The following is a 24544-nucleotide window of genomic DNA, read 5'->3' as shown; positions in this document are numbered from 1 at the left end:
CTCAATGAGAACCTTGATCTTTGCCCAGAGTTTGGCACGCTTTCAACACGGTCTCCCCACCCACCGCCACGACTCCCCACTCTGCACTTCCATCCAATCCACGGGTCCCCGCGTGTCCAACCCAGCCTCTCCACCCTGGGGTCTACCTGCTCTGCAGAAGGATCCGAAGGCAAGTCTGGTGGGGGGCGGGGGGTGGGACTGGGCTCAAGATAGAGAGAGACAGAACACAGCAGGCACACAGTTTACACCTAATCGGAAACATCGGAGACCACGGGGGTGTTGAGCCTTTTAGGGAGAGGACCCAGATGACCCTGGGAGTCTATTTCAGACAAGGTGCCCAGAGGGTGAGGCCAGGTAGGAGGGAAGAGTTAAAGAAGGTGCTCATGAGGGTAAAAACAGCCGGGAGGGAATCAAATCTTCAGGGCTCTTGGAGTTTAAGAAAAAGGCAAGATGGAATCCAGTTCTGAATCCTGGCTGGCCAAAAGAAAGATGGACTTATTCGTATTAAAAGGTATCTCCCAGGCATGCGGTGTCACTCACAGACGCACATTGCATGCAGAATAACTCAGGAGGGTCTGATGTCACGTGCAGAGTGGAGGGCTGAGACAGGCTTCACCTGCAAGAGATGTTAGGATGCTGATGGGGCAGCTATTTCAAAGATAAAAAGGGTGAAATTACAAATGCACAGGCCGAGTTTAGCACGAACTGGAGACTTCTGTAAAGCAGACAGAGGGACAGATCCTAATGAGGGGACTGAGCGGACAGAACGCCTCTGGAAGACAGGTGGTGTCAGGGTGGGCTCGCGGTGTCTACACAAACTGCAACAATGTGGGTCTGAGTTCCCATTTGTCCGCGCAGTGCGAGCAGATTCTCGTCCAGTGCAGCGGCTCTAATGTTTGATGTGGATCTTATAAAAAATGTGCGATAAATGGTGTATTAGCCTCTATTCAATGGCACACATTTCCGCCATAGTTTTCACCAAATAATACTTCCAATCACTTTACAACAGTTCATTTATGATTCAGACCTCAATGCCAAGATGGATCTGATTTACCTAATGAAAAAACTGCGCCTCCTTTACCACCACATTTGCATGGGCGCTCACTAAAAATCTTTTCCACGCGAGTCCACCTTTTACAAATACAAGTTGGTTAAAAACATTGGAATGTTTACTAGTAGTTTTCGAGGATTTAATGTGAAAGACTATTCACAGTGACTAAAACTAAAAACCTACATCAATTAAAATATTTCCCCACGAGGCACCTTTGAGGGAACGGTGTGCACTGCAGCCAGTCTGGGTATATTCATTCAGCTCATCTGGAAGGGCATCTGGAAGCTTACAAGAATTAAAAAGAGGAGCTTTGAATATGTACTTCAAACACTGCGGGTTGCTTTTTATAGTCATCCATGACAGCTGCCAACAAAACTCTTTCATGTTCTTATTCCAAATCCTATCTGCCAGGGTTAGATAAAGTGCAAACTGTGACTTGCGAGCAACGTGCATGGATTTTGTCTGGCAAATTAAAAGTTTGGGATCTGAGACGAGAAGGGCAAGTCACAGGTCTCAAACCTCCATCTTTCCAGGCCCAGCAGCCTCCGTCTGCGCGCAGCCGAATCTTACGATGGAAACGCTTTCCTTCTGTGGATTAGAGACCGGCCTTCCCGCGCACTCAGTGCCCGGTCCGCCCTCGACGTCCGCAACAGCAGCGCGCATGCCTGGCTTCGACGTGAGAGCCACACACAACGTCGAAGACGCCGCCGGAGTGTCTCTTCCCCACCGTGTAGAATCAAGTGGTTTGTTCCAAGGTCTCACGCGCTTTCCAGCACCTGGCGCTAACCTCACACACTCCAATGTGTCCGTGGTCTCTATCACGGAACGTGGTGGGTCAGGGGGGGATGCGGCTCCCACCGAGGACCCCTGTTCCTCGTTACCGGGTCATGCATTTGAAAACAACGGTCAATAAGGTCCCTGGAATTTGAGCGAAGGAGGCAAAGTGTTGCAAAACAGAACAAGAAAATCCTCCGCACAGAAGAAATTTAACAGAAAAGTGCAAAGTTCCTTGTGTCACTCATGCACTCAAAAGAAGAAATTTAAAATGTTACCTTTCCATCACCAGAGCACCAGACATTTTTTGAGAGACAAATGCTTGAAAGTCGAAGCGTGCCAGCCTCCGGCAAATCCTGCTTTTTTCCCTTTCCCTCCCCAAACCAACAAAGATGCAGTTACAGCTTTGTTGCTAACTGGGTGCACGGATAGCCTAAGTATTTATGATTTCACTCATAAAATTCGTAACAGTCCACATACTGTTCTGCCATTTTTAATCGTTTTTTGAAATCTACTGGACTGGAAAGCTATACAACTACTTATCTTCACGGCTCGGAAGCGTGGGCACGTGAATGGTATGGGATTCACACACCTACAGCCTGGGGACAGACAGGAGGGTCCCCTTCCCGTTCTCGCTGCCGTCAGCAGTTCCAGCATGAGCAGTCTGTCCGCCTCCCAGCAAGGACGAGTAAGCAGCTCGCTGGTTCCGAAGGCCCACTGTTAATGCTAATGGGAAGCACCAAGTTGCTTTCCAAGTTGCTGAACTCATTTGCACTTCCCGGCAGCCGGGGAGTTACCCCTCCACACAGTCTGCCTAAACACCCACCGGGGACTCTGTTTTTTCACATTTGACATTTTCCACATTTCACATTTTCCAATTTGATGTTAATTAAGTGTTCTCTCATGGCTGGTTTAAGTATAGTTGATCTACAGTTTTGCATGAGTTTCGGGTCCCCATTACAGCAGCAATATCTACACAGCTCACGGTTCGATATCGCAGTTCTGTGGGCACATCCCTCCCCCTTTCTGACCCTCCCTCCACCCCTTCCAAGTCTGCGAGTCCTCAGTCGAGAAAGTTTAGCTGTATTTTTATTAGTCTGGCTTCTTGTTCCCTGTCTTGTTCTTCATTCGATTTTATATTGGAATATAAAATGGCTTACTGACTTGTAGTTCTTTACTATATATATACACACACATATATAACATAATATATGCATATATAATAAATATACATTGCAAATCAAATATCATAGACTGTCGTTTATCTTTTTATATAATCTGTTTTATATTATCTCTGACTTAATTTAAAATTTTTGATGTGCCCACATATTATAATATTTTAATTATTTGTAGTTTTATAAGTTCATGAAATATTATAACATTAACCCCCCAAAAATTTCCTCACATCAAAAGAAAACCCAGAGAAAAACTTAGTAGTCAGAATGTCACTAGTAAATTCAAAGATGGAAATCTGTAGACATTTCTCCCCAGCAAATCCGAATGCATTTTGCTATCAATGGAACAGGTGATGAGAAAAACATAAAAGGAGCTTTTTATCAGGGACTTATTAGAAGTGAAAGAAAAATGACAGGGGCAGTGGGAGAATCAAACGATGCTTTTTCTGAAATTCAAAGGCCCGAGAACCGAAGTGCGAATCCCCTGGTGGGTGTGACGTCGCTGATTTGTAGAGGAAAACCAGAACCAGAAGCGCCGATTCCTAACTGCCCCGCGTGTGGCTGTGTGCTGGTGACAGATGTGAGCAAATGGAGCTCACCCGGGAGGCCGGCTGGACTCGGGCTCCGTCGGCTTCTTGGCTGAACACCGAGGGGACACTCTCCCCCAGCTTCTCCGGCGGACCGAGTGGATAAAGGCCAAGGGTTGAGCGTTACCTACGGTGACAACACATTGACACATGCATGGTTCACCGAGAACTTGGAACTCCAGGGCAGGCTCAGAAATGGCCCCACACCATGTCCTCCCGGGACACCGATGGCCCCAGAAAGAGAACGCGCTTTGCACCTCCAGGGGCCTCTGTGGGCCCCGGGCTCTCTGAGGTCCCGTAGCCTTTCGACAGTCACAGGCACGTTCAAGTCTCCACCAGAAACGACACCCAAAGCCACCACGGATCTCGAAGTGCAAACTCGTCTTTTCACGTCTCCTCGTGAAGTTGCGAGGTGCTGCCTGAGTCACAGGACAGAGCACGGAACGCGTGGTCACCGGTTTGCCGGTTGACAGAGCCACAAAATGGGCCACGTATTCTCAAGGGACTCCTGACGGAGGGCGAGCCCGGGCAGCCGTTCCCACCCAAAGCGAATTTCTCAACCTCAGGAAGCACCGGAGGTGAGGTTTCCAAAAGACGCCCAGGTACCACCACCTGAGAGCAGGGTAGCTGCTGTCGGCAGCCGGTGTAGGAGAAATGAGGGTTGGAGAGCCTGGGACAACTATATGTCGCAACATAAAGTGACAAATTGTCACTCTTGTCTTGTGCTTTGGGTTTTGATGTTTGCTGGAGAGGAGAATCTCTCGGGCCCAGGCCTGGCTTCCTGGTCGGTCTCACCGGGAGGTGAGCTGGCCCCACCCCCTCAGCACGGTTCTCCGTACCAAGGGCGAGAGCACCCAGCCGGTGAGCCTGCCTTTCCCAGTGGACTGCCACACCGTCCAGTGGAGGCAGACGAGCCACCACGTCAGCGACTTCAGCGTGTGCGAGCACCACACCGCATGGCCGAGATTTGTATCTGGAGAGCCCACCGCCATGCTTAGGGCAGTAACTACAGGTGGCGGCCAAGTCACAACGCTGCTTAGGAGGACAGCAGTTGAAAATGTGAGGACTCGGAAGAAGCTATGGCTCCCTGGTTCTAGGAATTGAAATAAGCAAGATACAATCAAGTAGGGACCAATCGGTCCCATTGAAACCAGTTTACACACGCTCTAAGTGTGTCAGAGCTTCCCCACGGTTTCCATCGGTGCTCTCACACCATGCACACGCATGTACGTGCAGTCTAGACCTCTTTGTGCGTCCCCATAAACTCTCAGATCCGGGACAGGCCCAGAGGCAGTCACGACAAGGGCCTCGGTCGGCTCCTGCGCAGGGCACGGCCGGCCACCTCAGCAGTCGCCTTCAGCAGAGCTGGTGTAGGTGGGTGCCCGGCCGGCATCCAGACTGACCCGGGGACTGCAGTCGTCACCTTCCAACGTGGCGTGGATGGAACTGGAGAGCATCGTGTTGGGTGAAGTAAGCCAGCTGGTGAGCAACAGACACCGCAAGATCTCACCTGTAAGAGGAATCTAGTGAACAAAATTAACTAATGAGCAAAATAGAAGGAGAGGCAGGGACACCTGGAACAGACTGATAGTGACCAGAGAGGAGGGCCGGGGGTAACAAAGGAAAGGAGGGGAAGGGACTAGTGAAAGAACACGTATGAGTGACCCCTGGGCACGGACACAGGGTGCAGACCGATGGTGGGAGTTGGCGGGGGATGGGCGTAGGAGGGCAAAGGGGGAAAAACTGGGACAACTGTAACAGAGTAACAGAAAATGTTTAAAAATAAGTAAATTTAATGTCACCCATCCTGTCGGCTGGTTCGGACAAATTTGCCTTTTATTTCAGATTTCTTAATGGAGACTTTGTTCTGTGAGCACCTCTATGACACAGCGCTCGCAAATTTTCGCCTTTTAAAAAATGTCTTGATGTGCAAATGCTTTTAAAAGGTTGTCAGGTCATTTGAAGTACAGTTTTTATTCCCAGCAGGAGGACGGACTCAGCGCAGCTGGCCAGGTACCTGAGTTTTGCACAGTGAGAGGCTGGGTGCCGAAGATAACGTCGGACTTTATCTTCAGTAACATTCTAAGGTTTGTGTTTCAGAAGTAGCTCAACAAGAGACAAGACCATGACACAATGCACTTTATTCAGAGGAGGGTTTCGGTCTTTCGGTGATCAGAAATGATGGTTTTGCATGAGCTGACGACGTTTAGCTTGGAAAAGCCTGGAAATAATAGTGACCTCAACAGATTGGAGGAATGTCACCTAATTTTAGACTCGATATGTTCTTTTGTTTCTCGGTTTTCTCGGAGCAGCAATGATTACACTCTCGGTGCCAGCCGCCGGCACGCTGTGCGGGCACAAACAAGTCTTTTAACTGCAGGTCCTTGTGTGAGACAACGAGTTCACTGCCCACGGATGTTAGTGTGCTTACCAGGGCGATTCGAGGTGTGGAGAACACCTAATAGGTTACTGCGTGACTGCAACATAAATGTCATGGCTCCACCTCCCTGGATTCAGATTACTCTACAAGAAACATCCACTCCTTTCGTTCATGAGCAAAGTCATAACTTGGCTTAGCACCACGTGGTCCTATGCCCGTGCGGGACACGTGGCCCTTCTCCTGAGTGGGCTTGGTGGGGCGGGACGTGGCTGTGTGGCATGAAGGAAAGTGCCCCAAGAGTGAGCACACCAGCAGACACACGGCGATGCTCCTGACACACCAGAGTCCCACCAGCGACCCCACACACAAGTCCTGGGCCAGAGCAGTGCCCGAACCCCAGACTGCCCCAGGCGGGCAGCCACCCTCGAGTGCAGACACCTGTGGGCTGGTTTACCGTCGGCCCTGAGTCGGGTCCATGCCCTGCAGCACTCAGCTTCCTCCGAGAGCCTGGGTCTGGTCCACCCGGCCTGGGCAGGCGTGGTCAGGACCAGGGACAGCGCTGTCTGCTTGGCAGGTTCTGCCAGATTGTGGCTGCAGCCGGAGCCAGGATCCTACCTGCGGCCTATGAGGGAAATGAGAGTGCAACTCCATTGCACAGAGCAGCTGACGCTGTCAGACGGCAGGCAGCCCCGGAGTGCCCGTGACAGCCGTGACAGCTGAGCCCTGCTGCCGTGCAGGCTTCTCCGTGGCTCTGCTTAGGGCTGGAAGGTGCTCCGCGTGCCCCTGCCCCACGCAGCCAGCGCCGCCCATGGTGTCTGCGTCCTCAGGGGCACAACGGGTGACCACACTCGCTGCCCACCGTTAGGCCTCCAGGGGCCTTGTCACTGCACTCCAAGTGACACAAGGTAGGGACAGTAAGTGACAAGTACATGTTCTATGGAAATTACTGCTGACACTCAACTTTTTTTCCCAACTGCATCTCAGCTGCATCTCGGCAGCCACGTCTTTGAGACAAACCACCTGCTGCCCGCCCTCTGGGCATTGGCAAGGTGGAAATAGGGACCTGGGTTAGGTGGCTGGCATTGCAGGGGAACCGAGAAGTTTAAGGAGTGCCTTGGGGCTGAGGTCAGAGAGCAAGGGACCCCTGGGACCAGGTGGGCCCGGGGGCGGAGGGGACGTGCACGCTCAGTGGCTGTGTCGGACACGTAGACACAAAGGCCACATCTGAAGCAGGCTCTGTGTGTAAGTAGCACTACGGACTGCGCTGACCACCATCCAGAAAGTGATTTCATCGCCCGACTTGCCCACGTCACCGGGTGTGGGACTCAGGTGACGGACAAAGCCGCCTTCTCCGTGACAGCAGGAGAGTCAGCCCTCCACCCAACCACTTGCTGCTCAGACTATGCACGGAGGTGACTGTGGATGACAAGTCGTGCGGCGGAGCTTGGGCAGGAGGAGAGGGCGTCTGCCTTTGTAAATAAAGTTTTATTGGGACACAGCTCGCTCAGTCGTCGGAGCACGGCCTCGGGCTGTTTTCATGCCCAAGGGACAGGGCTGCAGAGCCAAACGCTGTTACCACCCGGCCCCTCACGGAAAGAGCCAGTCTGCCCTCCGTGGTGCCATCACACCCGGACCGGCTCCCGCACGACAGTGTGACTGACATGGGAGAACCGCCTCACCTGTCGGGTGACGCCACACGAATGAAGTGCCTGCTCACCCGGTTCGAAGGCTCACATGAGCGCCAGTGTGTTATGAAGTCTCTTTTATGGCAGAGTGTTACCCGGACGTTCTGGTTTAATAGCTCAGATGGCACCTCGTACTGAGGTTGTTGAGAACTGAAAGAGTGGAATTGCCTGTGGCCCAAATACTGCCCGAGTCTGTTATGACATGTTAACGCGTATAACACTGCACGGTGATGTTGGATTCCATCCGTTTAAATCGAGATTACAGACAGTTTGTGTTTATTTTACACAGTAGTTCACAAATGAAGTGATACCTCATTTAACTTTGGGGGAACTCTGGTGATAAATACGCCGTGTAGGACTAACTGTGACCACACGTTAGCTGTCCCTTTGACTCGGGGAGCGCAGAATAACATGACAGTGATTTCCCATCACGGCACTAGTGGGTGGCCGCGGCCGCCCTCCCGATTCGGGCACCTGAGTTCTCCCTCCGAGAAAAGCCAGGGGAATAAGTAAAGCGCGGAGCACATGCCAGAGCCGCGGCACGTGGGAAGGTCCTGACCGGGCGCGAAAGTCGTAAAGAATGGAAAGGAGGACGTGGAGCGTTGAAACCCCACTTTTCTGAGTTAGAATGGGTAACACTTTGGAGCCGAAATGGGTTCAGGATTTCGGACCTCGTTCCTGCCCAACAGGACCCGCTTGCCCCCTCTCATGCCCCCTCTCATACCCCCGGGGCGGAGGGCGGGAGGAAACCGAGGTCCCACACACCAGCTGTCGACTCCCCTCCCTCCTCTGCTTCCCCCAGGTGGCTTTCTGGTCCATGAGCCTAACATTGAGAAGCGTATTGTAGAAAACAAAACACATGTCCGGCTGGAAAAAAATACATGGGATTAAAATGACGGTCGGAACTTCACCGGACGCGCACGAATGCACATAGCAAGCCCAGAGCCTGCAGGCCCCTCCCCTCTCCTTAAAGGGTGTCTCCTTCCGCCAGGAATGTGAAGGCAGGAAAAGGCTCTATTTTGAGAGAACCAAGGTCAGGAATTCTGGGAGGAAGCTAGTTAAACAAACCAAAAGGCTGCCCAGAAAGGGCCCCTCATTCTCTGAGGCCATGAGGCAGGCGTTGTAGCAGCTCGGATTCTCTGTTGTCAATTTTTAGAAGAAGGTTTGGGAGAAAACAGATAAATGCACAAACATTGATTTTCTTTATTGGACAGTTCAGTGTCACTCCCGAATTTCATTGTTCTGACCAATGCTTGGACATAAGGGGAGATGTTTCATAGTTTGGTTTACATTACTCTGATTAGCACTAAAAAATAAAAAGGAAAATAAGCAATTAAAATGATACAAAATCATTGATTGTAGAAAAGGGAAACTCATAGTGCAGCACTATAGGACACCTTTTCAAGTTAATCAATAAAACCAATGTCTTGTTTTGTTGAAACCGAAAATAAACTCCTAACTGACCATCTCCCAGAATATGAACCCTATAGAGTCAGCTTCATACCTATCATTCAAAAGAGATGGTAAACTGCTATTTTCTGACTATATTTAAAGAAAACAATAAGCAAAGCAACAAACAACAAGTGTTGGAGAGGTTGTGGGGTGAAGGGGACCCTAGTTCACTGTTGGTGGGATTGCAGACTGGTACAACCACTATGGAAAACAGTATGGAATTTTCTCAGAAAACTAAAAATGGATCTGCCTTTTGACCCAGCAATTCCACTGTTAGGAGTATACCCTAAGAACCCTGAAACACCAAACCAAAAGAACCTCTGCACCCCAATATTCATAGCAGCACAATTTATGATAGCCAAGAGTTGGAAGCAACCTAGATGCCCATCGGTAAATGACTGGATCAAAAAGCTATGGTACATATACACAGTGGAATTCTATGCTGCAGAAAGGAAGAAGGAACTACTACCCTTTGCAACATCATGGATGGAACTGGAAAGCATTTTGCCGAGTGAAATAAGCCAGGCGGTGAAAGACAAATACCATATGATCTCACCATTAACAGGAAGCTAAACAACAAAACAAACAAGCAAGCAAAATATAACCAAAGACACTCAAATACGGAACAGGCTGACAGGGACCAGAGGGGAGAGGTGAGGGAATTTTAGGGGAAAAGGGGAAGGATTCACAGGAACAAGTATAAAGGACACATGGACAAAAACTAACAGGGGTGGAAATGGGAGGGAGGTGGGGACCATGGGGTGGGGTGGGCTGGGATGGGGGTAAAAGACAGAAAACTGTACTAGAACAATAATTAAATAGAAAAAAGAAGAAAAAATAAAGACAACAATAAAAGAGAAAGAAAAAAACTACCTAAGAAGTTTGGAAACTTTTTAGATTAACATGCCCTTTGAAAGTAAGCTTAGATTTAGCAACACAGATGCTTGTTTGACCTTTAGTGACCCACTGACCTCCAGTGGCAAGAACATCAGAAGTGGCAGTGCACACACTTGCCAATTTAGTTTTGAAATCATTAAGTGCAAAGTTAGGGGTGAAAATGAACTCTGACTTTCCTGCAGATGAGTTTGAGAACTCTTCAGGCGACCAAACACCTGCCTCTCTCTTTGCCACTTGGCATTTATTTCACCGTTTCAGGGAGAAGTGTTCGCTAAAACTTTGCTCTTGGCATCTGGCCACGGACTGACCGCGTATCACATGATGTGCACATTGCTCCTGAAAGGCCCGAAGAGGGGAGGCATTTCTCTGATTCTCCAAAACCGAAATGACTTTGATTTATCTGTCAAAGCGCGGCGAATTTTTGTCCTGATTTACATCGTTCATGTTCGCTTCCGTCATTCTCGGGTGCTTCACATTTCGGCCCCAGCAGACACCCGTGTTTCTGCTCTGCCCCCAGTCCCGATCCACCTCATCTGCCCCTTCTCCCTGCCTCGCCTCAAACAATCCACCTCCAACCAGAAGCCTAAGGAGTGTGATGTGCCTTCCAGTCAGCTCTGTCCTGTAGGCTTGTTATTTTAGAACAGAGAATGAATACATCAGAAAATAAACTGCAGAAAAAATGCCTCCTTGCACGAGTCGAGATTTGAGAGAAATACGAAGTCACACCGACCACAATGCGGAGTTTGGTAGCTTGTGATAAACTGCAACCTTCCACGCACATGTTGTTAGCCGGGATGAATCTTTCTTTCTTTTTTTTTTGGCATTCTTACTTGGAAAAGCACAGAATCATCAAGAATTTGTCTTTTTTTTTAATGACATAAAAAAGATGAAGCGACCCAAAGCCCAGAGAAAGTGGGCTGGAGGCAGAGAGGTACAGGTGTCCCAGGAGTAAGACAGCAGAGGGGACGTTAGTCCCAAGCAGGAGGGGTGTCGGGTTAAAGATGAGCCCCTTGCGACTCTCACGGGGCAGGAAGAGCGAGACACTACGCTGTCGTTGCCCTGGTCTGGGCCAACGCCGCGGAACTGGAAGAACACATGCCAAGTTTTACACACCAGGCACGGAGCCCAGCGGCCTCAGCCACCATGTGCTGTGACACCCGAACAGCTCAGAGGGAGGGGCTGCGCCTCCGTCATTTCACAGTGAGGGACAGGATGCAAAAGACAGTGGAGTGACGTCCCCTGGGGTCGAGTACACAGTGATGGGAGAACTGGATTATCCAGACTCGGGACCACGCCCCGGTCTACACACACACGTTCGGATCATTCACTTCCCCCGACACAGTCATTTCTGACACCCACGGGGCAGAGAGCCGGGGCTGGTAGGGGTGGAGTGGGAGGCCCCCGAACCTCTGGTCACTCACAGGGTGCTCCATTAAGGAGGCATGGTAGCAGAGAGAAGTGGAGAGGCCCAAACAATCACCGCGTCTCATTACTTTTGCCTATAAAGGTTCACGTGGAGTAACAACGAATTTTTATTTTTCAAACATTACCTGAAAATACTTACTACCAAAGGCATATACTTATAAACTTGGAGCAATTTGTCTCGGACACAAGATATTTTTTTTAAAAAAAGATCAATGAAAAGAAAGAAAACAACCTTGGGAGATGAGCAGGTACAAAGGATAAAATCTGAATTATGGTCCAAAGGAAATATTCTCAGAAATGCAACTCCTGTTACAGTGGCACCTGAACACCACTCACAGCAGGTTCCAGAACTCCCGGTCCAGGAACTCGGGGACTCGTTAGTTCCCTCTGGGACTCGTCCTGGAACTCGCTGAGCACCTCATGGTGGAGTCTCCCCCCCCCACGGCATCGTCATGCCTAGCTCGAGTTCCAGCGAGTGCAATGAGCCCCAAGCCAGCACCGCAGGCTGAAACATTCTTTTTTCTCATCAAAGTGCACCAAGTACAGGGTTGGACATGTTCTGAAGCCGGTGAGCACCAGGGTGTGACCGGACTTGTTTCGGGAATGATCTCCAAGGACAGGTATCAACCAATACTTATTTCGTTACTGAATAAAGAGTTAGAAGACGCGTTTTCCATGGAATTAATTTGCCTGTATTCATGGAGTCAGGAGACTGTTTTCATGAGGTGATTTCTAGTGAATATGCATAGTCTTCTCTTCCTTTCAGCAACAGGGGTGGCCTGGGGACCCACACACAGGCACTCAAAGGCGGCGTTGAAGGACTTTCAATCACCTGGTCTCGCTTTTCAGTTTCTTGGTAAGGACCAGAGATCCAGTGAAGAACACTAAGTGCCCCATCATCTTCAGGAATTTCTTTCTTTAGGATGTTCACTATTTGAGTTCTTAATGTTCATAGCAACAAGCTAAATAATGCGATTTTACAAAGAAACACCAGTGACCCTTCTTCCTAACCATTCCCACTCTTACCCAAAGTAACATATATGAACACTTTGGGTGGTCCTCAACACTCTTCTGAACACAATTTGTATGTGCATGCTACACACATGTGTGTCTACATATTTATACAAGCATCACTTTTAAAATGGTTGCACAACGGGATCAGACTACATGAGTGTGCGCCCGTGTGTTGCCCGGACAAAGGAGGAACTCGGCGTGTCTCCGTGCGTCAGCACGGTCTCTGGTGGACAGCCGCCCGCTGCGCCTCCCCCGTCGCTGACCTCACCGTCCTCGGGAGGGAGCGCCGCTCCGCCAGGTGGGTCACTCCCGCGCCGTGTTAATTCAGGCTGAGTTTGGATAATCACCCCAAGGGAGAAATAAACCAGTGCTGACATTCTAAATAAGGCTGGGAGCTTGAAGGGCAATCATCTAGCTGCTCCGTTTAAATCCACAGCCCTGGGTGTGAAGGGAAAGACAATTCTGCCTGTGAGATGTGTCAGCGGGAAAGGCCAAGCACACCCAGCGAATGGGACCCGCGCTCCTGGGAGACACCCCACACCGCCCGCCGCCACCCCCACAGTCACTGCGCAGCCGAGGTCTGGCTGCGGACAAGAGTCACGCGTCCTGTGCCGCCTGGAACGTGAGCCATTCGCTTACATAAAGAAAATGTGCCATCGGTGAAATTAGTTCATTTCAGGTTTTACAGGTTTAATTTAATGACCTGAATAGACAGAGTCTGTTATTTTTGCAGAGAGACAGTGGGCACATACTGTGGTTCACACAACCTCTTTGTTTTGAATGAATTTTCGTGATTCTGGAGGAAACTTCTGGGTGAGCTGGGCTATTAACCAGAGAGAGAAGTCATCGGCACAGTCGTTAGAGGTGGCCCTTAGGAACGGTGGCACTGGACGAAAGTTGAGGCTGAGTGCAAGTTTTCTTTTCCATTGAGAAATGCTTTTGAGCACTTGCTTTGTGCCAGACGCCAGGGGTTCGAGCTTCCCCGGAGCTGTCCCTGCACTTCGGGGAGGGAGGAGAGCCAGGCCAGGGCCCGTCTGCAGCAGGAAGGCGGCGCTCAGGGCACAGAGGACTCAGGGGCCACTTACGCTGGGGAGCGGCCCCTCTCTGCTTACATTTCAGACACCGCAACAGGATTCCAAAGCCCCAGAGGGGACGAGATTGTGAAATGGAAGATGCATGAACTAAAACGCCGCCTGTGGCTCCCTCGTCCAGTCACCCGGGGTCAGCCTTTCCTTGACAGTTGTCCCAGCAGCCCGGCCCCTGAGCCCGGGCAACCCTGCCTTTGCCCCTGAGGCGGGTCACAGGGGCCGTGCTGTGATCTCTCCCTGGAGAGCCAGGGCCCAGCAGGCCCCCTGGGTGCCCCTCGGCCTCTCTTCTGCCAGCATCCTCCTGCCTGCAGGCCGTCCCCACCCAATGGCAGACAGTCCTCGAGGAGAGTCCCTGGCCTGTCGCTCACCTTTGCCTGGATTCCTCCCTCCTGGGCAGATGCTCCTGGCACCTGTCATTCCCCGAGGGACTTCGATTCAGGGCCCAGCCCAGAGGCCGCACTGAGCACTCGAGTGTGCGGAGTGATCCCTGGAGACACAGCCCACGCATCAGCTCTGTGGGACCCCTCCCGTCCCTCGTAGACCCAACCTTCCCTTTGGTCCCCAGCTTGTCAGGCACGGGGTTCACTGTCAGCACCCGTGACGCTCCTTGCTCTTGCAAGCTTTCCCACTTGGCCTTGGCCAGCCCTCCAGGACGGGCACCGCTGGCCTTTCCGCTCCCAGCGCTGAGCTCGGCGCTGGGTCTCTGGTGGGCGCTCAGAGCAGAGAAGGGACCACAGATGAGGGCTGTGTGTTCGCCTGCATAACCACACCCACCCTGTGTGTGCATGCAATTCCCTGGGTGTACACACATATGCACACGTGTGTTTTTATCACTGCACTGCGTATCTGCGCAAACACAAGTACACTTAAGCCTATAAGAAGGTACATAGTGACTGGTTAAGAATTACAACTTCTGGGAAAAGAAGGTGGACTTGGGTGTAATTTCTCCTTTTACTACTTACTAGCTGTGAGCTCCTGGCCAATTACATTACGTCAAAGTCACGCCCTCACTTTCTCCAGCTGATATTATCAGGTACCTTTACTTCACTTACAGAAATCTTGTGAGGATTTAAGAACAAAATGTAAACAAGGTTTCATATCATTCTAGAGATACCCACCCACCTACCTCTGTATTTATCACCCACAAAGACTCATGTGCCTTCGGAAGCAGAACACAATGCCCTGATGGATGGAGTGAATAATTTTAAGATTAAAAAACACAACTGGAGAGAGAAAAATTTGTTGCAGAGCATCTTCGACCCTGGGGAGTCTCCCAGGCCATCTTCATGGGCAGTTGCTTTTCTCTCTCCAACTGACAGGCGGCTGCGCACGGAACGCGACTTCCCGCCACAGCAGGGGGCACGTCCCACTCCCCTCACTGCGCCTCCGGTGCGCTTTTGCCCCATCAAGATGGGTTTGGACACTCTCACATTCTTACAGATTCACACATAACATTTAAGGCCAGTATAACCAAAGATGGCGCCTGGGGAAGCTGAGGTAAATGCTGAGGGTGTGAAATCAGCATTTTCTGATGGAGACACTGGACTGCTACATGTGCCGTTAAAATTCCTTCCTTTAAAATATTTTTTTCTCCCTTTCTAACTATCATGTCTGCCAGCATTTTAAAAGACATTTCAAAGAGAATAGATTTCTCTTTTCTTATCAGCTTTGTCTTAATAATCTAATTAACCTTCCTTCTGCCCTGCCAAGCAATTATTGCAAAAGTGAATATTTATGCCAAAATATGCATATGATTTTCACTCCGATTTCTATATAAAACCTGCTATTCCATGGCTAATGCCTTCGGAGAGAGTTCAAAGACAATCCAGCTCCCCACGCAGGGCCCCGCCTCGCACTGCTGCCGAGCGCTCTGTATGGAGAGCGGACTGGCCCAGGGGCGTGCCCACGGGCCTCGTGGTTTGTTTCACAGACCTGCTGTTTCCCAGGCCCACACAAGGTGTATTACACATAAAAGTCATACTTCGCCCAAAACACTGTATGATAAACATTCAATCAGTGTCAAAGCAAACTTATTTCACCCGAAAGAAATGTAAGTAACCTAAATTATGATAAACAACTCTCGTAAACTAAATTTTCAAAATAAAACCAGGTCATGTTAAAGGTCAATGTGTAAAAACTACCAAATCGTTCACGAAACATCGGAAATGGTACTCAGGACAAACATTGTGATATGACTTAACAAAATAAATATCATCTACAAGCAAAGCAGACGTCAGGGCCCAAGTAACTAGAATTTGTGGAGAGATTTCATCATATAGTCACTGGTATTTCTAACATTCAGTTCGCTTTTTCACTAATAATAAAATTGATTAGGAAATTGAGGAATTCTCTTTTTAAAAGTGAAGAAATACAGAGAACAGAACGACAGGTTCTTTGGGGCACAATCTCTGAATAAACACGGTCACCAAATATATCTGTTCTCAAGTCTGCCGTCAGCCACACCTTGTCACATACATTTGTTTCAATGACATTTTCAAGTGTTGGCAAGTCACACCCATTTTCTGACCTACATGATTTTCCAGTATCATGAACTTGATAAACAAAAATAACTGTTTTCATCATTTAGATCGAGGAAAGAAGGTCCTCAAAGAGAAGTACAGAAATAAGCTACTCATATGCCTCGCACTTTACTATTGGACAAATACAGGAATTTCGATGGTGCTCTTACTGTAAATTACGTATACCACCAATATTTTCTTTTATAAACTTAACAAAGAAATTTTGCCAATTCTTTGGTTTATCCTGGAGAATAATGTTTAATGGTGGAGCTAGTCCATAAATTAATACAAAACACTGTTAAGTTAGTAACTTCAATTTCATTATTCGTACCTTCATTTCACCAACATTCTATAAACTTACTCAGTAAGACCCTGAAGGGCTCCATACTTAGTAATTTAGTGTGAAAGTTATAAATATTTCCATTTGATTTCCAGAGATAAATTCAATGAATACATTTATTAGAAAATTTTGTTGTTTTCATGCACATTATACAGATTAACATTTCCATGAATCGATAATAATTAATGTAAACAATGACAATTCCTAAGTACTGGCAGAAATCTAACAAGGTCAGCGCCCAGATTACGTTTGTTACCAAGGTTATAATGTTTGCCCAGATTTGCAGTTTGAAAGCTTTTCTCCAAGTCAGGCAAAAAAATGTCAATGAAAAAAATTAGGCATCAATCTGATAATATTAAATAAATTCTAACTTTAATTGGGAGAAAACAATACTAGATCAAGAACTAGAGAAAACGACATCCATTTATAAACGCTGGTGAAGTCTTTCCCATACAAATCAAGTTTCCTCCAGATGTCTAGGGTGGAATAGCGACATTCGTCGTGTTATTTAGCTCATGGTCATTATTGGTGGACAACGCTGTCCCAGTAAAATCTGACGTGAAGGCGGGAATCGGAGTCATCCGAAGGACTCAGTGCTTCCATTCCAGAATAATGACAGCTATTCTCCTGACAGTTATCATCGGTGCTGTTTCATATTATGTTTAATATTATTTTACATATTCTAGACATACTGTTTATAATACTCTCTCACTCTCTCCAGCGACATTGCCTCGGTGCCTTACAGGTGTATCTAAATTCTCTGCGGGGGCTGCTCTATGTAAACCAGCTTCGCTTACTATGAAAGTTTTACTCTTCTGGGTAAATTGTCCTGCCTTCCATCTTCTGTTCGGACTATAATCACTGTTTTCCTCCAAACCGAATGACTGCTCTTCTCAGGAGACCTTAAGCTAATCGAGGAATCCGTTAACACCAATATTAAGTATTGTGAACCATTTTGGTTTTGCTGACAAAGCACTTTTTTGATTAGATCTTCCGCTTTCAAAACAAAGGTCCGCATTTACTTGTAAACAGACTGTCTCTGAACGTCCCTGTTGAAATATACATTTCAAACTAAAAGCGTCTCCAAGGGCCAGGTCGCCATCCTTCCTGGTGCAGCTCCCGTGGCTTCGCTGCTAACTGGGGTAGGCTGCCTGGAAACACTCCTTTTTGTAAAAAGGAAATTGTGTGAAGTTAAAGCACATAGGAAGTAGCGACACAAGAGAATCTGAAACAGAACCACACTTCGGAATCTTAAAGGAGCCTGTTACCCTCCAAAAGTTAAATGACTCCCCACAGCCAATGACGGACTTAAAGATGGTTAACCCTCTCAGCCCAGCGGGGCTGGCTGCCACAGAAACACCCGGGCCTCGAAGCCACCGGAGTCAGAACGTCGACCGTCCTAAGGATCACTCCCTGCAAAACTCGCAGGAGAAGGATAGGTGGGTCTCAATGCCTTCAGAGAGGACAGTCCCATCCCGATACTTTCTGTGACTGCACGGCAGCCACATGCAGGTGCGCACAGCACCTGGAGACCTAATTTTCCACAAAGGATTTGCCCAAGTGCCCCAAGTACACGGAACAAGGACACACAGACAAAACTTCACCCAGGGGACACCCAGAGTCCAAGGCGTGCGTTGCCCACAGGGAGGGGCCTAACCCCCGACCCAGTCCTTCACCAAGGCTTTTGTAAACTCGGCCGTCTCCGGAGTTCATCTACACTCACGATCACAGCCTCCGGGTCACACGAGAAAGAAACGTTAAGACACTACGTGAAACAAGACTGCAATAGAAACGCCTTGGCATTCGCACTTCGAGTGTGACCAACATCACTTCTGAACACCGAGTGCCTGGTGTGACGACGGTCTGTATCACGCTCCCTGTCAGAGGCTGGACCCTCTTTTATCTTTTTAAAATTTTGCTGCGAAGTAGTTCGAAACTGATAGCACAACCCAAAGTTGCCTCCTAGACGCAAACCCTAAAACACAGAACCAACCAAACGCCACCCCGAGGCCTCGCAGGGACGGGACAGTACAATCCAAGTGACCTTCTCGGTGAACAGTTTCCACGGCGAACACAAACATTCATTTCACAGCACGCCCTTCCCGTGAGCACTACATCATCGCCCAACGCAATTCCTAAGCAAACTCATCTGTATTAGGAATAAACTCTTCACGGAGAGGGAGTGCCCCCGACTCATATCCGAAATACTCCAAATTTCCCTGCGGTGTGTCCACAGACAAACCCCTTTTCCAATGAAGAGTCCTATCGACAAAGGAACATTGTAAACACACGTTTTGTGCTAAAACGTTTGGCAACGATATCAAATAGTGTTCTCCAGTCACCGCTGCGGGACGCAAGAGTCGAACGTTTCTGCCATTCCGTCACCAGTGGAGTTGCAGCTTATAGGCACGCTAAAATCTCTAATCCAGACCATTTGGCAAGTGGGCAGCGGTCTGCACAGAGGGTGAGTGCAAAGCCCAGAGGGCGTGTGCAGGGCACAGCGAGGGTCCTACCTTCGTACAGCGCTCGGAAGCCCTGGGCGCTCACGGCGAAGTCGGTGGTGAACCACAGGGTGAGGATGGATCCCGTGCTGACGATGGCGGAGGGCAGCTGGAACCCGGACAACCTGAATTTCAGAAAAAACACATGGAGACAGTTAGAAAGCAGGAATGTGCTGCTGAAGTGAGTTTGATGAAAACCCGTGACTCCTCTTTTCACGGTGGGTCACGTATTTGAGGTGGGGCATTGGGCATTGATGGTGACATGACCCGTGCGCAAGGCATCGCTGGCTGATTGAGTGTCTTCAATCATCAGAGTCTTTTCACTTGAACGAGTTTTGGGAATATTCTTCCTCGAGGGACGGGGAAAACCCGCCACTGTCTTAAAGAGAGCAGGTAGAGCCACAGACATCAGGAAGTTGCCTCGCACGGGCCGCGCAAACCAAGACACTGCTGCGTCTGCCCGTGCCCTTATGATCTTCCTCCTGAACTACTGGACGGTGGTGTGTGGCCACTCACAGTGACTGTGCTTGCTCGTATTGTCTCCCTACAACAAACCACGGTTCCTCTCGAAAGCACACTAGTCACAGAGTAGCAACCAAAAATCAATCACGACCTTGAGCAGAGGTCAAATAAATTGATTTTAACGTTTGGATTTCATGACACACACTTTGAATTTTAAAGATGTTTTTCACGTATCACTGGGTTTGGATCTACTTACAAATTTTAATGATGGTGAAGTCAGAACTCTGAATGAGTAAACTAGTAGAATAATATGCATAATACTTTAACGACTAACGGCTTTCGAAAAGGTCAAAGAGATGCTTTATCAATTTGTGTTTTACCCCAAGTTTGCTAATTAGCTAGTTTGTCTACAGATGTGTGGTTTAATTTAGCCCGAACGCAAGCCTCTGATGCCAGAATATGTCAACCTGAATGTTCATTCCCCACAGGAGAAATTCTGGCTTGCCTGTTCGTCCATGGCATTGAACTTAATTACGGTCTCTGTAGGCTGCAGAATCAAAACAGAAACTAATAAAAAAATGAAAGAACAATCACCGATCACTAAACAGCTCACTTCTAAATCACCCATGCATCAAAGAGAAAAACTCAAGGGAAATAAAGATATATACATTGAACTAAATAAAATTTAAAATACAAGATGTCAAAACTGGAACTTGGCTAAGCAGTGCTGAGAGAAAAATTAATAGCACTAAAACTACATCAGAAAAGAAGAAAATTTCATCTTAATATTCTGAGCCCCATTTCAGGAACTTAGAAAAGAAAGAATAAAAATCAACCCAAAGCAAACAGAAAGCAAGAAGTAAAAGATAAGTACAGAAATCATTAGAAATTGAAAGCAGAGAAACAACAGAGAAAAACAATTTTTTAGAGAAGAGCTAACTCTTTGAAAAAGATTGACAAAATAATGAAGGGCTGGGAGGAGCTACAGACACTTGCTATCAGGCACATGGTAGCAAATATTACCAGGGGACCACAGACACAAAACAGATACAAGCACACTGCAAAACTGCACATGCAAATTTGCCCACTTAACCTGAAGGGGCCACCTCCTTCAAAGCACATGGCCACAAGGTTACCCAACAGGACACAGGAAACTGGAGTGACCCTGTGACTAGTAAACTGCCCCCGAGGAAATCTCCAGCCCCAGGAGTGTCAGAGGAGAATTCTACCACCACAGACTGAGTGTTCATGTTGCTGCAAAATTCACGTGATGAGACCCCGGGGTGGGGCACTGGGAGGTGATGAGGTCCCGAGGAACTTGTCCTCGGGAACGGGCTGGGCACCTTTATGGAGCAGACTCCAGACAGTGCCCTCCTGTCATAGGAGGACACAGTGAGGAGATGCCACCTGTGAAAGAGGAAGAGACCCTCCCAGACATTTCACCACTGGCCCCTCGGTCGGGAACTTCCCAGCCTCGAGAAGTGTGAGGAATGCGTGTCTATTGTTTACAGGCCAACAGTCTCTGGTCTTCTGTCAAAGGCACCAAGATGTCTACTGAACCTTTAAATAATGGACTCCAGTTTCGCAGGGTTCCTTCTACGGAAGTAGGAGTGGATGGAACACCCTCTGTGGGTCTGGTGGCACGAACATGACCCTGTGCTGTGAACTGAACAGCCTTCCTTGAACCCACATGGCACAGCCCCGACTCCCGATGTAACTGCTTTTGAACCCAGGGCTTTGCGAGGGTCGGTGAGACCAAAGAAGGTGGTGAGGGTGGGCGGCTAATCCACTGAGACTGGTGGCCTTGAAAGAAGAGGAGGAGAAAGAGACCTCTCTTTTGCACCCCCCATGCATGCACCCCCATACATGCACTGAGAGAAGGTCAGGCGAGCCCCCAGAATGCAGGCGCCTGCCAGCCAGAGAGAGCCCTCGCCCCGACTCGACCGCCTTCCACCCTGGCATCAGACGTCTGGGCTGCGGGACTGCGGGAAATAAATGCCCGCGGTTAAAGCCCTCGGCCTACGTGCGGCATCTCGCGGCAGCAGGCCAGGCTGCGGCATCTGATGCTGAGACCAGGCAACAGCGATGCTGAAAAAATATGAATAAACCAATATCCTTAATAAATGTAGATGCAAAAATCCTCAGCAAAATGAAAGAAAATAGCAGCGAGCAATATGAAACAAGAGTTTGTCAAAATGACCGAGTGTTGTTTATTCCAGGCATGTAAAAATGGTTCAATATTTGAAAAATCAATCCATGTAATGGCCATAATAACCAGCTAAACAGTAACCTCCAAGGCTGTAATAATCTATGTCCCAAAAAAAGGCATTTGGCAAATGTAACTATCCAATCATGGAAAAAAACCTTTCAGGGAAATGTGAGTGGGGGAAAACTTCCCCAACGCGACAGTGAGCGCCCACAGAGCAGCTGACGCACACTCGGTGGGGGGCTGAGTGCTCCCCAAAAGATGGAGAGCAAGGCGCAAGTCCGGCCTCCCCACTTTTGTCAGCGCTGGGCTGGAGGATGGGATGTTGCCACAGGCTATGCGATGACAGCACGTGCGAACCCGCCGGAAACGACAGAATACAAGGGCCCCAGTTTGCAGGTGACCCAACCACCTACGTAACTTGTGTCAACAGATCTATGGGGACACTCCCAGAGCTAAGATGTGAACAAAGCCAGTGCACAGGAAACGCAAGGAACATAAAAATGCAATCGTCTTTCTGTTGTGCAACCTTGCATTGAGCTCGTGGACACCAGAATGAAAGACACGATGCCTTTTGTAATTGGTGAAAAAATGAAATAAAATGCTGAGCAGTAACAACACAGGTACAAAATATATCCTGAAAATGACAGATGATAAAGAAAGAAATCAGTAAACTGCCCAATAGAGAGACACACCACCTAACAGATTGGAAGATTCTACATTGTAAATATGCCTATTTTCCTCAAATTTACATACAGGTGTAAGAATTTTCGGTAAAACCCCAGCGATTTTTTGGCCAATACAAAGACTCTCTGAAAATTTATATGAAAAGTAAAAAAAAAAAAGAAAGGAATGAAGAAAGAATAGTTTCATTAAAAATAACGAGGTAGACTCAGTCTATCCGGTTTGAAGATTTAATTTATAGCTACAGAAATTAAGACCAGGTGATGCGTTACTGGCAGAGGACTAGACCACTCCTCGGTGGATCAGAACCGAGAACCCAGAATGGGACCCAGGTAAACACGCCCCGCTGTTCACATGGCGCAAAGGCCGCCCGGTGGAGTGCAGGCAGCAAACAGCGCTGGAACCCCCGGGTGCCGCGAAGGCCAACATACACGAGACTGGCTCCCTGTCAAACGTGAAATAATCAACTCCACACGGATCACAGGCACAGACGTGATCCATCGTTAGGATTTAGGGCCAAAGAGTTTCCATACTGACCAGCAGAAGCCCAGCCAATCAAAGCAAAAAGTGGACGCATCAGACTTCATAAAAATTGTAAGAACTTGCTCTGTGGGACACCCTGTGAAGGGGATGAAGACGCATGCTGCAGATGGTGGGAAATACTGGCAAACCACGTATCTGACAAGGGACAAGTGTCCGGGTGTGTAAAGGCCTTTAAACACTCAACGGTACAAGACCAGACAACCCCATACAGAGTCATTTCAGCTGAAAGGGTATACAGATACAGATTAGCACCGGAAAACACGGTCATGGTCATGAGCCACTGGGGAGAGAGATGCACATTAAACCAGAGAGAAATAACCTTGCCCTCCTCCCCAGAAAGGCCAGAGTGAAAAACAGTGACAACACCCAGTGCTGGCGAGAACGTGGGGAGAGAGTGGGCCCGGCCCCTCTGGAATCCAGTTGGACAGTTCCTTAAAACACGGAGCATGCATCAGCCATCATCCGGCCACACAGCGTCTGCATGCGAATGCCCATAACAGCTTTGATCCTGGTAAGAATAAAGAAACCAGAAATAACTCACACACCCATGGGGGTGAGTGGGTCACGAGCGGTGGCCCCCCTATGCCAGGTACCGCTCAGCCACACGGAGAGAAGAGCACTGAGGGGCCCCTCCTGGGTGAGTCTCCAGAGAATTAGGTGTTGTGAAAAAAGTCCTGAAAGGTCACATCCTATACAACCTGATTTTCTTAACGTTCTTGAAATGACAAGGTTATTGGAAAGGGGAACAGATATTTTGTGCCCAGGGGTTAAGAAGGGGTTGAGCACAGGAGGGAAGGGGGCGTGGCTATTAAAGGACCACAGGAGCCCTGGCTGGTGTAGCTCAATGGATTGAGCTCAGGGCCTGTGAACCAAAGGATCGCAGTTCGATTCCCAGTCAGGGCACATGCCTGGGTTGCAGGCCAGTTCCCAGAATGGGACGCACAAGAGGCAACCATACATTGATATTTCTCTACCTTTCCCCTTCCTTTTCCCTCTAAAGATAAATAAATAAAATCTTTTTTTTAAAAAAAGGACCACAGGAGGGGTTGTTGTGGCGACGGAAAACACTCTGTATCCCGCCCTGTACCCCCTCTGTCCCAATGTCAACACCTGGCGGAGTCTTTGTTCGACAGTGCTGCAAGATGCCACCTTTGGGGACACCTTGCCAAGAATACCCAGACTCTCTCTATTTCTTACAACTTGGTACAAATCTACCATCAGTAGAAAAACAAAAAAATAGTGTTTAGTATCAAAACATTCCCTCAGGGTTCATAATTAAGTGGAACAAAAATTGTTGACACTTATTTTATTTAGCAATAATCTATTTTGAAGCTTCAAATATTTATTAATGTAAGTTTATGTATCAAATAATGTGAGGGCACTTTCAATACAAATTCATCTCTTTTTTTAAAATTAAGATGTTTCATAAAGAATTGCGATTAAGAAGAGAGAAACTATGTTAGAAGCATGAAATCTCTGTTACGAGAAGGCTGGCTAGCAGTCAGGGTGGTATATTTCGGCACGCACAACCGCACACAAAATTCACACACCTGACCTGCGAACAGGGTCTCCTCCACAGTCGAGCATGAAACCATGAAACCACAGTGTGCGGCCTGCATTGAAGAGGGAGGAGAGTCTGAGTGGGTCTCGGGGGTCCTAAAGAAGCCTGGGAGGCTGATCCTTCGCTTCAGGTATTCACAGCCTTACCCCGCCGAGAACCATGGGGAAACCTGGTAAACACGTCTGGTGTCTGCAGGTGTG

General features: G+C 48.5%; 1 protein-coding gene across 1 annotated transcript in view; it reads right to left on the bottom strand.

Moving 5' to 3' along the window:
- Positions 1–24544, bottom strand: part of CSMD1 (CUB and Sushi multiple domains 1) — a 775017-nt gene that overhangs the window by 636599 nt on the left and 113874 nt on the right. The window contains exon 3 of the mRNA XM_037063399.1: positions 18901–19013. Within this exon, the coding sequence (XP_036919294.1) occupies positions 18901–19013 (113 nt within the window). The remainder of the gene's footprint in view (positions 1–18900; positions 19014–24544) is intronic.

This window comes from Sturnira hondurensis, unplaced genomic scaffold (assembly GCF_014824575.4).
Source record: "Sturnira hondurensis isolate 20B ecotype Veracruz unplaced genomic scaffold, ASM1482457v3 Scaffold0014436, whole genome shotgun sequence".
Taxonomy (NCBI): Eukaryota; Metazoa; Chordata; class Mammalia; order Chiroptera; family Phyllostomidae; genus Sturnira; species Sturnira hondurensis.
The sequence above is the reverse complement of the archived record's forward strand: the minus strand, read 5'-3'. Positions and strand labels throughout refer to the sequence as shown.